General features: G+C 50.1%; 1 protein-coding gene across 1 annotated transcript; it reads left to right on the top strand.

Annotated features, from left to right (window-relative positions):
* The first annotated feature begins 1,188 nt into the window (after positions 1–1,188).
* Positions 1,189–2,847, top strand: LOC101778490 (scarecrow-like protein 3). The gene is made up of 2 exons (XM_004980096.2): positions 1,189–1,569; positions 1,759–2,847. Exons 1-2 carry the CDS (start codon positions 1,189–1,191, stop codon positions 2,845–2,847), a joined length of 1,470 nt encoding a protein of 489 aa, XP_004980153.2.
* Positions 2,848–15,612: the final 12,765 nt, after the last annotated feature.

The raw sequence follows: 15,612 nt of genomic DNA, 5'->3' as shown, positions 1-15,612 counted from the left end.
CAACTAGAACCTAGGCTTACTGTTCAGTGGTGCACCACTACTTCGCTACATATATAGTGGACACCTAAAAAAAAAATTGTATTGCCTGTATTCATAAAATATCAAACCACTTCAAAATGTTAACTCAACAAGTTTGTAGAAGAATAATTGAGTCAACATACAATGCTGAATCAACATTTCTTATAAAATAATTGTGAACCAACAAATCTTGTATAAAAAAAAGTTATTGGCTCACTAAAAATGTTGAGTCAAACTATTTACGAAAAACGTCGAACCAATGGGAAAATGTTGACTCAACAAATTCATTAAGTAAAAAATGTTGAGTCGGCAAAATAAGAAGGAAAATCCAAGATGTGGGGAGTAGGAGCCGCCCCAAAAAGGTAAGAGGTTAGAGAAATTGGCGGGAAAAAAAAAGAAATTGGCCATTACTTTGCCAAGTAGCGGTGCACGTGCACACAAAAATAGCGAAATGCCTAGAATCCCACATGGATGTACACGGGCAACTATTTTGTATATTATTCAAATGTTCCTGCATGTCACCACAGCCTTTTTCTCTTTTATTTCTTTATGGAAAAAAATACCATAATCAGCAGTGTCGACATGCATATGGTAATGGGCTGGATCACGGAGACTTTGCATGGCCACTGTTTTGGGCCGGATTAACCTCGTGTTGGGCCCCCACGCCTGCATTTCGGGATTACCAAGCTGTGAAAACCCGGACCAGTGCAGTATATAATCCAGGAAATTTACCTAGCATGGCGGCTATGGAAAACATTTTGCCCTCCATGGTCCTAGGAGGATGACTACAAAGTAAGTTTGTCCGTTGCTTCCTAGTGGATACGAACACCCCATGACGGAAATGTCCTCATATCCGGTGGCAACAAAAGTGGATATTCCAGTCCAAAGCAGCATTGCTCCAACGAGATTGGTTTGTCAGCATCTGGCTCCTAGTTGTCTCAGATGCATATGAGCCCCAACCTGTTTTTTTTACATCCAAATCCCCATCATTAGCAGTAAAAGAAACCCTGTATTTTCTCACCAAATCCGCCATTGTTGCTTACATGGCAAGCATCTTCATGTATAAATGCTTCAAGGCCATCAGCTTGTAAGGCCTGCTCCTAGTCAGAATACTGGAGCTGTAGTGTGCAGGTGACCTTACCTTACACTGTCAGTCTGTCAGAACAGACCATGCGTCCTCCTCCTGCTGAGAACGGCCCGGACAGGCGCCTCGCGCATCTGGGCCGGGCCCTATGCGAGTGCGCGGCCGACGTGGAGGCCGGGTCCATGGAGAAAGCAGCCCGCTGGCTCTCGCGGGCCACGGGCCTCGCCGCCGCCACGGACGGCGGCCCGCTGCCGCGCCTGGCCGTGCCCGTCGCCGACTGCCTGGCGCGTCGCCTGATCCGCCCCATGGTCCCGGCCGTCGCCGACGCGCTCATCGATCCCTCCGACCACCTCGACCGCCGCTGCGTGAGGGCCGCCCGCCGCAGCTTCTTCGAGCTCAGCCCGTTCCCCAAGGCCGCCGTCGCCGTCGCCAACCGAGTCATCCTCGAGGCCATGGAGAACGAAAAGGTTGTTCTCTGGCTTGCGTGCTAGTCGTCCACCTTAAGTCCTGAACTGCGCTAATAAAAATAACTGTGCTAAACCCTAGCAAAACTAGGAATTACTGGCAATACGAACCAGTGACACTATCAGTTTTACCGTAAAGAATTGTGCTACTTGTAACAGTAACAAAATTAGTTTCACCTTTACCATGAACAGAACGTCCACGTCATCGACTTCGCTGGGCCTGCCGCGCAGCCATGCCAGTGGATCCAACTCTTGCGCGACTTCCGCAGCCTGCCGGAGGGCGCGCCGCACCTGCGCCTCACCATCGTGCACGACGACGAGGAGTTCCTCGCCAAGGTATCAGAGTCGCTCGTCGATGAAGCGGACCGACTCGACGTGCCACTCCAGGTCCACTGCGTCGCTGGCCAGATCGAGACGCTGGACTTCAGCGACCTGCACGGCGTCCTCGGACTGAAATCAGGCGAGGCGCGCGCGATCGTCTGCACCCTACGGCTGCACCGCCTCCTCGCCGCCGCCGATGAAGCCGCGAGCAGCTTCAGCGCCGGGCACCGCTCCAACCAGACGGCAAGCGTCGCGCGGCTGCAGCAGATGGCGTCCAACTCGTGCCCGCTGAGCATCGGCGGCGGCGCCGCATGCGAGGAGGAGGAGGAGGACCCTTATTACCGCAGCCCCGCAACGCCGCTGGGCTTCGTCTCGCCGCCGCTGACCACCCCTCCGTTCCAGATGCCGCCGGCGCTGGCGGGCTTCCTATCCGCGGCGCGCGCCACGGTGTCGCCCAAGATCGTGGTGCTCGCCGAGCAGGAGGCCAGCCACAACGGCGTCTCCTTCCGGAAGCGCTTCGCCGAGGCGCTCCACCACTACGCCGCGGTCTACGACAGCCTGGACGCGGCGGCGGCGGCGTACCGGAGGCCGCCCGCCGAGCGGGCGGAGGTGGAGCGCGCGGTGCTGAGCGAGGAGATCAGGGACCTGCTCCTGCGGGACGGTGCCCGCCGGCGCGAGCGGCACGACCGGCTGCACCAGTGGGCTCTGCGCATGGAGGTCGCCGGGTTCCGCGGCGTGCCCCTGAGCTACATCGCGTTGAGGCAGGGGGACGACGTGCTGAGGAGGTGCGGGGTGGGAGGCTGTGAGAGCAGAGAGCACGGGGGGTGCCTGCTGCTGTGCTGGAAGTCGTGGCCTCTCTACTCGGTCTCGGCATGGCGGCCGGACAGAGGAGCAGCTTATGGAATTGGTTGTGATTACCTGTCACTGTCAGCACCGCCCGGTCCTGTACATAGCTTTTGAGGAGTTTGGGTCTTGTTTAGTTCCCAATTTGGAGGTGGCAAAATTTGCATTCTGCCATAAATACGCAACTGTAGCATTTCGTTTGTATTTGTGAATTATTGTCCAAACATTGACTAATTAGGCTCAAAAGATTCGTCTCGCAAAGTACAACAAAACTGTGCAATTAGTTTTTGATTTCGTCTACATTTAGTACTCCATGCATGTACCGCAAGTTTGATATGACGAAGAATCTTCTTTTTGCATAGTGCCAAAGTTGGGATTTTGGGAGAAACTAAACAGGCCCTTGATGTGCTAAAGGCAGAATTTTGGAACTCATCATGGCCCGAATTTATATAAGCTAGCTTGGCGCAAACATCGAAATGTTTATGAGGATGATATCAATCATAAGTGGACAGGGGGTTACGAGGGGTTATGGAGGATGGCACGGTGGAAGAGATGACAGAATTCGTTCTCTTGTAGGATCTAGTGCAAGATATCCAATTTTCAGATCAACCGGATGAGATATCTTGGAGATGGACAACAACCAGGGAATATAGTTCCAAGTTAGCCTATATAATTCAGTTCAGTGGATCTTTCTCCAGCTTTGAACCTCAGTCTATCTGGAAAGCACAAATGGAAGGAAAGCACAAGTTCTTCGCATGGCTACTTGTCCAGAGTAAAGTCCTAACAGCAGTTAAACTGATGGCGAGGAATTAATTGGCCTTCAGGTATGGGATCTCATGAGCAGCTGGTCCAATAACATGGTACAGAGGTCGTCGCCGGGAAGCAACTTGGAGGATTGGTGGCGGTCATCGCCTAGAGCATTGCCAAAGCAGCAGAGGAGGATGATAGCAGCAGTAGAATCTCTGGAAGGAGAGCAACCGAATAATTTTTCAAGGAAAGGAGATGGCGCCGATGCAAGTTCACACATTGATCAAGGAGGAAATGGATCTGTGCAGGCAAGCCTGCGGCAGTCCAAGTGTATCCTAGTTTATCTATGTTAAGCACGCTATCAGTGAGATTTGAGTTGAATTTAAATTTATGTAATCAAACCTATGTAAGACTGCCCAGTATTTCAAATAAAAAAAAGGCAGTTCAGTCGAGTGAGAGTAAAATACCGTGTAACACTTACCTGCATGAGCTGATGAGCTCATTGCAAGACTGAGTGATTGATTGATTCTAGATTAGACTAGTTAGCTCTGGTGAAGATTGACTACTTGTAGCCTTGCAGTTGCAGGAGCATGGTTTATGCTGGATGACATCTTACACTGGACGAAGCAATATGTTTTTTTTTTCGTGCATATTTCCGTTATGTGAGGACACTAATTTCATCCTCCAAATGCAAAATTTGTGGATAGCAAAAGAGAGAGAAAAAAGGAGCGGGAGATCCTTCAATCAGTTTATGGGCCAAGGCTAGGCCGTAGCTAATGGCCCACATAGCCCGCTCGTCTTCGGTTGAGCGGTCAGGCTCCAAACGCATCTTCGATTGAGCCCACCAGTGCCCACCTTCGTCTGCGTGCGGTCGCAACGAGCCAACGATGCGCCGCCGACTCCGCTGGGCAGCCAATGCTTCCTTCATGCAGACAGACCGAGGAAGTTGCAGGCGGCGGTGACGAAGCGCGCGCCCATCCAGGCGTCGTAGAGGAAGCCGAGCACGGGCGGTGCGCGGTGGCGCTCGTGTAACGGGGCGGCGGAAGCCGGTCGGTGCCCTTGACGAGCTCGGGGTCGGCGGGCGGGAAGCGCGGCACCTCGGCGAGCTCGTCGTGCGGTCGTGGCGATCCGCTGGACTTGGTCTCGAGATCCTGGCCGCGGGAATGTGATCAGACGGTCCAGGTAGTCTAAGACCCGGACGGTAAATGAAATACCGTCCACCCTGGTGCCCAGCGCGCGCGCCCCGCCTGGCGCCGCCGTCGCGCCGGGCGTCATCGGAGATCGCAGCTTCGTGTACATGCACTGCGCTCCCACCACAGGTCATCCTCTCCTCCGTGTCCGAGGCCACAATGCCACCTGCGCGCGAGTAAGTGAGTAACTCCTTCCCTCTTGACGCATTCGCGCCTACTCGCCGCGGATTCCCCGCGCGCGCGGTGCAGGCCCGTGGCGCGCGCATGTCGCCGCCGCCTTGTCGTCCCCGTGGTCCACCGTCCTGTTCTCCTCCGAGGTAAACACCGCCTCATTTAGGGCCTCGCCGACGGTGGCCGCGACCTCTGCCGTGCCCCTGTCCAAAACAGCGCATGAGCTCAGCTTGGGCACTCTTCTCGAGCTTGACGAACATGGTCGTTACGCCCGTCTGTCTGCAAATGGCATCTCTGCACAATACATCGCCCTTGCACTGCAAAGTTCAGCGGCAAAATTGATGGTTTCTTTGTGCTGGTTATCTATCAGAGTATAATCAGCAACGCTGCATGAATGAATACAGTTTCTAAAGAAATTCTTTAGAATTTGTAGACTAGGATTTCGAGACTGAAAGGGCATTGGGCGCGAAATCGACGTTGCCATTGGGATTCCGATCACATGTGGCCGTCATCCTCTGACAAGTAGGCGCAGGCAGCTGTCGGGGTGACCGCCGTCGCCGTTGCCCGAAGAGTACCGCGGCAGTGTTCTGACTGTACGGGTATGGCGGCGCCGGCAGTAGGTCGGGTAGGTGAGGAGGAGCCGCTATAAAAAACAATTTGTACGGTCATGCCACGAGCGAAATTGCTACCCATACCTATAAAAAAAGCGAGGTTATTGTAGCTTCCGACCCAATCCTAGAAAAGCATTTGCAGGAGCGGATCATGAGGTGACCCGCCCCTGCAAATGGCACTTATTTTTAGAGGCAAGTCACCCTATCACCCACCAGGTGATGGCATCACCCGCTCCCGAAAATAATTTTCAGGGGTAGGTGATGACATGACCCGCCCCTAGAAATGATCCCGTGGAAATAAATTCATAACTTTTTCATATGACCTCAGATGAAGACAAACTTTATATTAAAATTGTATAGCTCGATGAAGCCTAAAACTTTGTGGTTGAATTTTTTATATTTGAGATTGTTTATTACTCCAAAATATCATTCTAAGTTTTCTATTTTTGAAATCTAATTTTTTTAATTTCAAATGACTTTGGCTATATATAAGCTCTACATCAAACTTGTAGAGCTCGAGGAGACCTAAAATTTTGAAGTTAACAATTTTTCAATTTTAGATTGTTTAATACTTTAAAATATTATTATAAGTTCTCTAGTTTTAAAATCTAAAAACTTTTGAATTTTTCAAATGACTTCAGCTGTACGGAGCTTCAAGAGCTCGATAACACCAAAAACTTTGAAGTTGACAAGCTTTCAATTTGAGATTGTATAATACTTCAAAATGTATAAGTATATGTGAATGTATGGGTATACGTGTGAGTACATGTGAATGGGTTTAATGAATGCATTTTTTCAATACAAATTTTTTATGTCATCTCGGATGAATACAAACTTTATATCAAATTGTAGAGCTCGATGAGATATAAAACTTTGTAATTGACAACTTTTGTATTTGAAATAATTTAATAGCTCAAAAATACATTTTAAAATAAAAATAAATTTGAGAAATAATGGTAGGGGCGGGTGATGCCTGGAAATAATTTCTGTGAAAAAAATCATAACTTTTTCATACGACCTCGGATGAAGATAAATTTTATATCAAAGTTGTAGAGCTCGACAACATCTAAAATTTTGTAGTTGACAACTTTTTCATTTAAAATTGTTTAATAGTCCAAAATATGTTATAACTTTGTAAAAGAAACACAATATGCTACGTCATCGATCTGCACCATCCAAACCAAGCACTCCTATTGGTCAACATTCCTCCGGATACCCTCTCTACCTTATCTCCCTCAGTTCTCCCTCTCTCAGTTCTCTTCTCTTCTATCTCTGTTTCCTCTCTCACTTCTCTTCTCTGTTTCCTATCTCGGTGGCTCCGATGTCACACCCGGTTTCTGGATAAAACCGAATGCATCGCATATGTGTGCCAGGATCCGTTCTCACACATATGTTGACGTCATCAGTGAATACATCAAAGACAGTGCCCAAAAACATTCATAAACCAGTAGGAACTTTATTACACTCAGCGTGATAGACACGAAGGTCTTTAATCGTTCACCGATAACTTAACACGCACGCACACACAGCGCAGCTTCTCCACAGGCTTGACTGGTGGACCGCCTGCCTAGAACTCCTCGAAGTCGTCGAAGAACTCCCCGTCATCACAAGCTTCTGAACAGCGTTTGGGCAAGGGTGAGTACACTTATGGTTGGTACTCAGCAGGTGGGGGAAACATGCAAGGCTCACAAGGAATGGCTCAAGGCTTTTAAGCGGTTAGCGTTTTAATTGGTCAAATTTTTATTAGCAGCACCTAATTACTAGATGTAAGTTTATACCAACCCAATTAAGCATATATCATTAACATAACCCAAAGGTAAAGGTAACACAGATTAATCTCATCTTTAAGTTCAATTATCATGTGAGGGTCCAAGCCGCTCTTAACCGTGAGCACGGCTGATATATCAGTTTTCACTCTGCAGAGGTCGTACACTTTACCCACAACTCGTGGTCCCCCGTGTCGCCCGGGTTTGCAAAGCCCTTAAACACTTCCTTTGGTGAGTGGCTGGGGGATCCACTACGAAGCCTTTACAAAGACACGCAGATAACTGGTAGCCCGCTAGAGTTTCAGTAGCGATGCGGACCACAACCCGTTAATGAGACAGCATCTTAGCAAAGGCTACTGCTCCGGATCGTGCACCCAACACCTTCCCCCTCCTTGCCCTTTCGGTAAAGCCACCAGCTAACTACATGCCTAATTATTCGGCTAAGATCAGAGCCATGTGATGTTGTGGTTGTACTGTTTTCTTGGGTGGTTCTCCATGTTCCGATTAAAACAAGTGTTCTTGCAATTAAACATGTATAGCAACATAAATAAAGCATGATTAACATGTTTCATGATTAACACATTACCAACCCAATTTAAGCGACTAGCAAGTCTACCCATCATGATTAAACAGGTTTTCAAGGAATAAGGATTAAAACTAGGTAAGTCCTTAATAGGCATTCCCGTCAAATTTATGCACATACAAGAAATAAGTAAAGTGCTTAATCATGATATTATTGGGACAAAAAGAACATGCAGGGGGAGAAGGCCACTTGCCTTCCTCGGCAAACTGGGAGAACTCTTCTTCGAACAGTGGCTGCTCTTGGACTTGCTCCTCCGCGAACGTCACGTCGTCTACACGATCACACAAGGCAAACAAACAAAGAATAATTAAAACAGTACAACAAACATATGCAAAGGCTTACAACAAACTCCTAAATCTAACGTTCATGCAGAGACGATCGCGTGAGCGCGAGAATCGCTGAAATCGGATTTAAAACGAAGAAGATATGAGATGAACAAGTTTCAGGGGCTAAAACAGAATTAACTATATACTTCAGGGGCTAGCATGGAATTTTAGAAATATATACTGAACAGAACATGCAAAAATAGAGAAAGATAGGGTTAGATCTACAAAATGACATGGCTCGGGTTAAAATAAAAGAATGCAGGAACTTCAGGGACTTCTCTGGAAAATTTACAAGACACAGGAATTAAGTAAAAGGAATAACAGAGAGTTCAGGGACTAGATCGCAAAAACTCCATCTTCTTCCTCCAACAGGCAACCAAGCACACAGGAGCATGGCCGATGGGGAGGGGGGCCTCGCCGGCGGCGAGCTCGCCGGCGCCGGCGGCGAGCTCGCCGGCGCGCGGGCGGCGGCGCCTCGGTGGGGGAGAGGAGGGAGAGAGAGAAAGGAAGGGGAGGGCCTCACCGGAGAAGAACAGAAGCTTCACCGGTGACAGAACGGGTGACGGCGTGGCTTGGGCGGCGGCGCGGCGGTGCGAGAGAGTGGCGGGTGAGTAGCAAAACGGAAAGGGAAACTCCGGGCGAGGTCGATGGCGACCTTTATAGGCCCCGGGGAGGAGCGAAAGGGGCTCCCGGGAGAGATCGAAGGTCGGCCGGCCATTAATGGCCTTCAAGCTTGTGCGGCCGTTTCCGGGGAGAGGAAAGGATGGGGCGACGATTTGAGGCCGGGAGTGGGGGAGGGGAGTCGTCGCGAGTTCGTGGAGGGGCTCGGGAGGCCAAGGGACACCGGGAGGCGAGGGGGCCTCGGCCGGCGGCGCACCGGGGGCGCACGGCACCCGTGCGTGCGTCCCTGGCGCTTCTGGTGCCTGGAGGTAGAAGAAGCAGGCCGGCTGGGCCGATTTGGGCCGGTCGGTGGGGAAGAAAGGAGAGGGAGGTGGCAGCCCAAAGAGAAAAGGAGAGTTGGGCCGGCGCAAGAAAGAGAGGGGGAAAAAGGAAAATGGGCCGGCTGATGGAAAGGGCCCATTCGGTTGGGAGGGGGAGAGGGAAGGTGGCGGCCCAAGAGGAAAGAGAAGGGGAGATGGGCCTGCGCAAGGAAAAAGAGAGGGGGAAGGAGATGGGCCGGCGGATAGGCCCATCCGGCTTGAAGAAGGAAGGAAAGGAAGAGAGGAGGGATTTCGGCCCAAGGAGAGGAAAGAGAGGTGGAGGGTTTTTGAGAATTTAAATAGAGTTAAAGTTTTCAAAATTCAATTCAAATTCTTTTGAAATTCAAAAGCAAGCATTCAAACAAAAGCCAAAAGAAAAGAGAAAAGAAAAACGCTACCAAGCACTTATTGCTTCTAGAATTATTTCAAGTGCTCTTTAATTATTTAAAGACCGTAATTTAAATAAAGTAATTTATTTAATCCTTAGAGCACGAAAAACTAGACCGAGTTGCTTACATTATTTTCATGATGGAATTTTGGGTGTTACATCCGAGCAACAGCAGCAGGTGCCCAGTGGCCTCAGGGGCGCACGGCAGGCAGCGTTCTTGGGGCCTGCGACAGTGCACGGCGTGGGGGCCTGCGGTGGCGTGGCAACCGGTGCACAGGGGGCCATGGCCGGCGGGGCGCGTGGCGGCCAGTGCATGAGGCTCGCAATGCACAGTGTAGGTACTGACTTCTCACGTTACTCTATTTTATGCTGCATGCGTTGCATGCGTAGGTAGTTGCATTGCTTCATCTTTGAACGTCAACTTGAATGCGTGCATGCTTTGCTTGCAGAGAGCCATGGCAAGGAGCTTGCAAGGAGCCAGTCGTACGCGGGTGTGGCACGCGGCGGTCAGCACCCGGGGCTCACAGCGCACTACTACCGGCGGCTAGCGCACGGGGCTCACGGTGGGCGGCGCGGCACACGGACGCCCGCGTCGGCTGGCGTGGCTAGGGTAGTGCATGGGGCTCACGACGCTGTGGCACGGGGCTCGCGATGGCCGGCGCGGCGCACGATTTTTTTCCTTTTTTATTTTTGTTTCTTTTTTTGTTTTTTAATCTATTACGAGGGGTTGGTGATGGCATCACCCGCCTCTAGAACAGTTTACAGGGGCGGATCATGACGTGACCTGCCCCTGAAGATACCATTTCCAAGAGCGTTGGAAACGGGTCCTACAAACAATTACTTGTAACTGTGAAAGCTAGAAGCGGGTAACGTGCTAGTTCTGCAAATACTATTTCAACCGTCTCTAGAAACTTTTTAGTAGTGAGCCGGGGTGAGCGGAAGGTGAGATGGGGATGAGGGCGTCGCGGAGGAAGGCGAGCATGGTGGCGCGTGGTGGCGCTCACGGATGCGGGGTCGGCGGGCGGGAGTGCGCCGCCTCAAGCTCAAGCTCATCTCCTCGTGGCGATCCGCTTGTCTTGGTCTCCAGATCCTGGCCGCTGGAATGCAATCCAACAGTCCAGGTTGGCCTAGGTCCCGGACGGGAAATGAAATACCGTCCGGGTGGACCGTATTTCATTTACCGTCCCACCCCCTGGGTCCAGCGCGCGCTCCCCGCTGGCCGCCGCCGTCGCGCCTGGCCTCGTCGGAGATAACAGCTTTGCTCGCGTACATGCGCTGTGCTCCCACCGCAGGTCGTCGTCTCCGCGTCCCAGACAACAACGGCACCCGTGCTCGAGCAACTCCTTCCCTCGCGGCGCCTTCGCACCTATATATACTCGCCGTGGAATGCCCCCCGCGCGCGAGGTGCAGGTCCGTGTCGCCTTGGTTCTCCATCCTGTTCTCCTACGATGTAACACCGCCGCTTTGAGAGCCTCGCCGACGGTGGCCGCGGCCTCCACCGTACTCCTGTCCAGAACAGCGCGTGAGCTCAGCTTGGGCACTATGCTGCAGCTTGAATGGCACGGCCGGTGCGCCTGTCTGTCCGCAAATGGTATCTCTGCACAATACATCGCTCCTGCACTACAAAGTTCAGCGGCAAATTCATTGGTTTCTTTGTGCTGATAACTGATCAGATTACAATCAGCAACACGCATGGATGGCGGTAAAGAGCTCAATTGCAGTTTTGTATACCTGACCCCGATCAGTGCATGGTGTACATATGTTCCTGAACCTTTCAGATCCCTGGAATCTCACTGCCCTATCAGTGTCTGCATGTTACTCGTTCTTCTTTTCCTGTTCAAGGCTAATGTTCAGGAACAGGTTCTGGCTAATGCATCAAACCATTGAACAGCATAGCCATTTTGCTTTCCATTCCCCCCATCTTTTAAACCTTAAAAGAATTAGAGAGAAAACTATTGACAGATGCCCCACTCTACATTGCAGGTGGCTGACCATAGCGGTGCATAGATAACATTCCAGTAACCAAACAGAGTGATAAAAGAAATGAAATATGTAGGGAGTCACAAAAGAAACGTTACAAATACAGTGGTTACTTCTCCGGCTTTGAATCATCCTTTGCTAAGTAGGAGGAACATATAGGTTTGCTAAGTAACCACAGCAAAGCAACATTACAAATGCATAGGACAGTGGTGTCTACGATTGCATTGATATAAATCGACAGACAGCTTTGAATCATCCGTTACTTCAAGGCCATAAAATCCAGATAATAAAATTTCTTTCCGAACGAAAGGACTGATCATATGCATGTATTACTTCTCTGCTCCGTTGAAATTGTCCCTTTTCCATTATTCAGAAAGGAAACCATATTGGTACTTACCTTGCTCCATCATCTAAGAAGAATGAGAAATTGCAATGTCTTTGATCCATTTTCTTGTTGATGCTATCCTCTTATTTCATCACATGAATCACTACTACCTCTAAATCAGTAAGCTGATGTTATTCTCAAAACTCATATAAAAAAAATAACATCTCCTTATGACAGATTTTTTCGCTAAGTTCTACTGTACTCTTCTTTTGGATCTCCAGCTGAACATAAAGTAGAGAGCACCATTTGTTTGAAAGTTGCCAAAGACATGCCCTTGACATTGTGTATTTGTGCTGATAAGCTCCTATAATGGCATATTAAGATGTTAGACGTCACCTTACGTTGGCCATGTTTTTCCTAGAAAACATAACACATAGGGCCTGCTCCTCGCTGTCTTCCCCTACATTAAACTTTCTACAAAACAGAAGCAGAAGTTAGCATTATAGGTCGAGAACAATAGCATTTGGTCCATTGCTGATGAGTACTCCAAGAAGGACCATCTTGCAATCACCAACTTTGTAAACCTGACAAAACTGAAGTGTGTGCTTCCTGTCCTCTGGGAAAATCTACTTTCCACATGAATGCAAATTTTGGAGCCATGTTAGCACCATATGAACCTCGCTGGTTGTTCATGGAAAACAAATACATAGCTTGAGTTTTATGCCAACCTTTTTGTATCTCCATACAAATTTGCATTGCGGATGCACTTGCAATGGCCTGGACCCGAGGAGTTGATCACAAAATTGTCTGGTAACTCATGATCCAAATGTTGCAGATATGTTTCCAAGAGAATAATTCCAATCTCCCTAGTTATTCCACCGAGATGCAGGCGACTATCACTTAGCCCTTGCTGCATATGAATCCAATTCTGCCTCGTCCCTTTTGGGCCTGATTGGTTTCCTTCTCTGCCAAGCCTTGCTCGTTTCCAGGAACCTGGCCCCCGCTAGCCTGGCTGAGTTGATGGGAGGAAGCATTGATTGGATAGCAGCATGCATGCATCCTGACCAGACAGAGCCGCTGTTCGGTTGCTCTGATTGCAGCACGCGCATAGTTGTTTTGACCGCCGTGCATGCACCCACGCGCTCCACCGCGTACCGTGGGAGCCTGGCTCCCGGGAAATGAAGGATTCGGCCGCATCGCCGGAGCCAGGCTCTAGGCGGCTTTTGCACGCCACGAGCTAGGCCCCAGCAACGAGTTCAGGTAACCAATCGTCCGGAGGTCGCACGCGGGGAGCCCATATCCGAGGTGGTGCAGGAACCAATCGCACCCTTTGGCATCCCACGACAAGGTTACCACCTAGGAACGTATGAACTCGAGACCTTGCAGACTTGCAACATTTGTCGCCACACCAAGAACACAACAAGATCCAACAATGAAGTCCTCGATCGCCTTCATTACCGCTACATCCAGTGCAGCAATCCATTCGCCATAGCCACCTCCAAAACTGGAAGTCTGAACATGGACATATTCCCGGAGGACACGGTGTCGTCGCTGTACTCGCCGTTGCCGCACGGGTACGGCTCGTGGGTGCAGGACCTGAGCCACGACCAGCAGAGCGTGCGGCTCATTGGCCTTCTGTACCAGTGCGCCGCCGAGGTGGCCGCGGGCGCCTTTTTTCTTCTTCTAAGAAATAGGAGGGGGAGTTCCCCTGCTGTTATATATTATATTGAAACAAGAAAAGAGAAACTGTACAGATCCAAATAAAGAAACAAAGAAAGAAAAGAAGAAGATCTAAAAGATTACAATGTTTGCTGACTTTGCTCTAGCCATTCAGACATAAGTTGCTTCCAATCATCTTTTACTCTATGAATAACCTGAGTAAAAATAGTTTTGATATGAAACAAAGAGCCTTGGACTGAAGGAGTGATTCCTTTAAAGATCCGATCATTTTTGGCCATCCAAATACTCCAACACATGATAATTATGACTTCCATGAAAAATTGAACTTGGAGCTGAATTCTGAAGCTGTTAAGAATAGCGTAGGGTTCATCTCACATGTTAGGAAATAAGCCTAAATGTATTCAGCATTCCTGTGCAAAAGAGCATCCAAGTAAGAGATGGAATAATGTTTCTTCCCCACCATGCTGACACAGTATACAATCATATGAAGGTAGAACCATTTGCTTCCTTCTAAAGACGTTTCTTGTGCTAAGTCTGTCTTTGAGAACTAGCCAGAAGAAAACCTTATGCTTATTCTGACATCGTGATTTCTAGAGCCATTTAAAGACTTGATGAACCTGTCTATGACTAGTGAGATAATGATAAGCTTTTGACAATGAATAATAAGGACTGCCCCAAATGTATGTCCATATATCTGTATCATTGTTGAGGAATAAATCCTCCAAACTAACAACCAGCTGCATCAACTGATCAAGAGCTTGAGATGAGAGGGGAAGGTGAAACAATTTCTGAACATCGACTATTTCCTGGGATTTCTGAATGGAAATTTCCTTCTTTTTGGTGAAGGAGAGGAGTTGGGGGTAAGCCTGCGCTGGTACTCGATCATTCCACAAATCATGCCAACCACTGCCTAGAGCAGATCACGCAGCTAGCCTCCTGGACGCACCCTACACGCTGCAGGGCCTCACCGCCATCTTTGCCGACGCGCTGGCGCGGAAGCTGCTCAACCTCGTTCGCCGAGGTCTACTTCATTCCCCGGTTGACAACGAACATCGTGAGCATCGGGCAGCTTGATGAGGTTGGGTACAAGATCAAGATCGACTCTAGGGTCATGAGGATCCGGGAGCTTGGAGGTGAGCTGCTGGCGAAGGTGTCGCGGATGGCAAACCGGTTGTACAAGCTCCACATCAAGATGGCACAGCCAGTGTGCCTGGCGGTGTACGGATGCGATGACGAGGTGGCGTGGTGTTGGCACGAGCGTTTTGGCCACGTCAACATGGCAGCGCTGTGGAAGCTGGCTCGAGAGGAGTTGGTTCGAGGGCTGCTGGAGCTCGGCCATGTGGAGCGGGTGTGCGAAGCTTGCCGGGCAGGCAAGCAGAGGCATACCTCCTTCCCGACGCAAGCAGAGTACCGTGCGTGGCAGCTCCAGGAGCTAGTGCACGGGGACCTGTGCAGTCCCATCGCACCGGTGACGCTAAGGAGCAACAAGTACTTCTTGTTGATGGTGGACGACCTGAGTAGTTACATGTGGGTAGCCACGATTCCTTCGAAGGATCGTGCTGCGGCTACCGTCAAGGAGATTCAGGCTCGGGTAGAAGGTGAGTTTGGAGATTCAGGCGCGAGCAGAAGGCGAGTTTGGAGTCAAGTTGAGGGCTCTCCGAACTGATCGAGGGGGTGAATTCACCTCGATCGAGTTCGCAGAGTACTGCGCGGCGGACGCCGTTCACCGGCAACACACCATGCCGTACAGTTCGCAATAGAACGGCGTGGTGGAGCGCCGGAACGGGACTGTAGTGGCGGTGGCGAGGAGCATGCTCAAGGCGAAAGGGCTGCCCGGCTGGTTCTGGGGCGAAGTGGTAAACACGGTGGTGTATGTACTGAACAAGAGCCTAGCAAAGAGCGTGGACGGGATGACGCTGTTTGAGGTGTGGCACGGGAAGAAGCTGGCCGTGCACGACCTCAAGACGTTCGGCTGCATCGTCTACATCTGCAACATGAAGCCTCACCTGAAGAAGCTGGAGGATCAAGGCCGCAAGATGGTCTTCGTTGGCTACGAGCGCGAAACAAAGGCGTACCGCGCCTACGATCCCGTCACCAAGAGTGTCCATGTGACGTGGGATGTCATGTTCGACGAG

Source organism: Setaria italica, chromosome VIII (assembly GCF_000263155.2).
Source record: "Setaria italica strain Yugu1 chromosome VIII, Setaria_italica_v2.0, whole genome shotgun sequence".
Classification (NCBI taxonomy): domain Eukaryota; kingdom Viridiplantae; phylum Streptophyta; class Magnoliopsida; order Poales; family Poaceae; genus Setaria; species Setaria italica.
The sequence above is the reverse complement of the archived record's forward strand: the minus strand, read 5'-3'. Positions and strand labels throughout refer to the sequence as shown.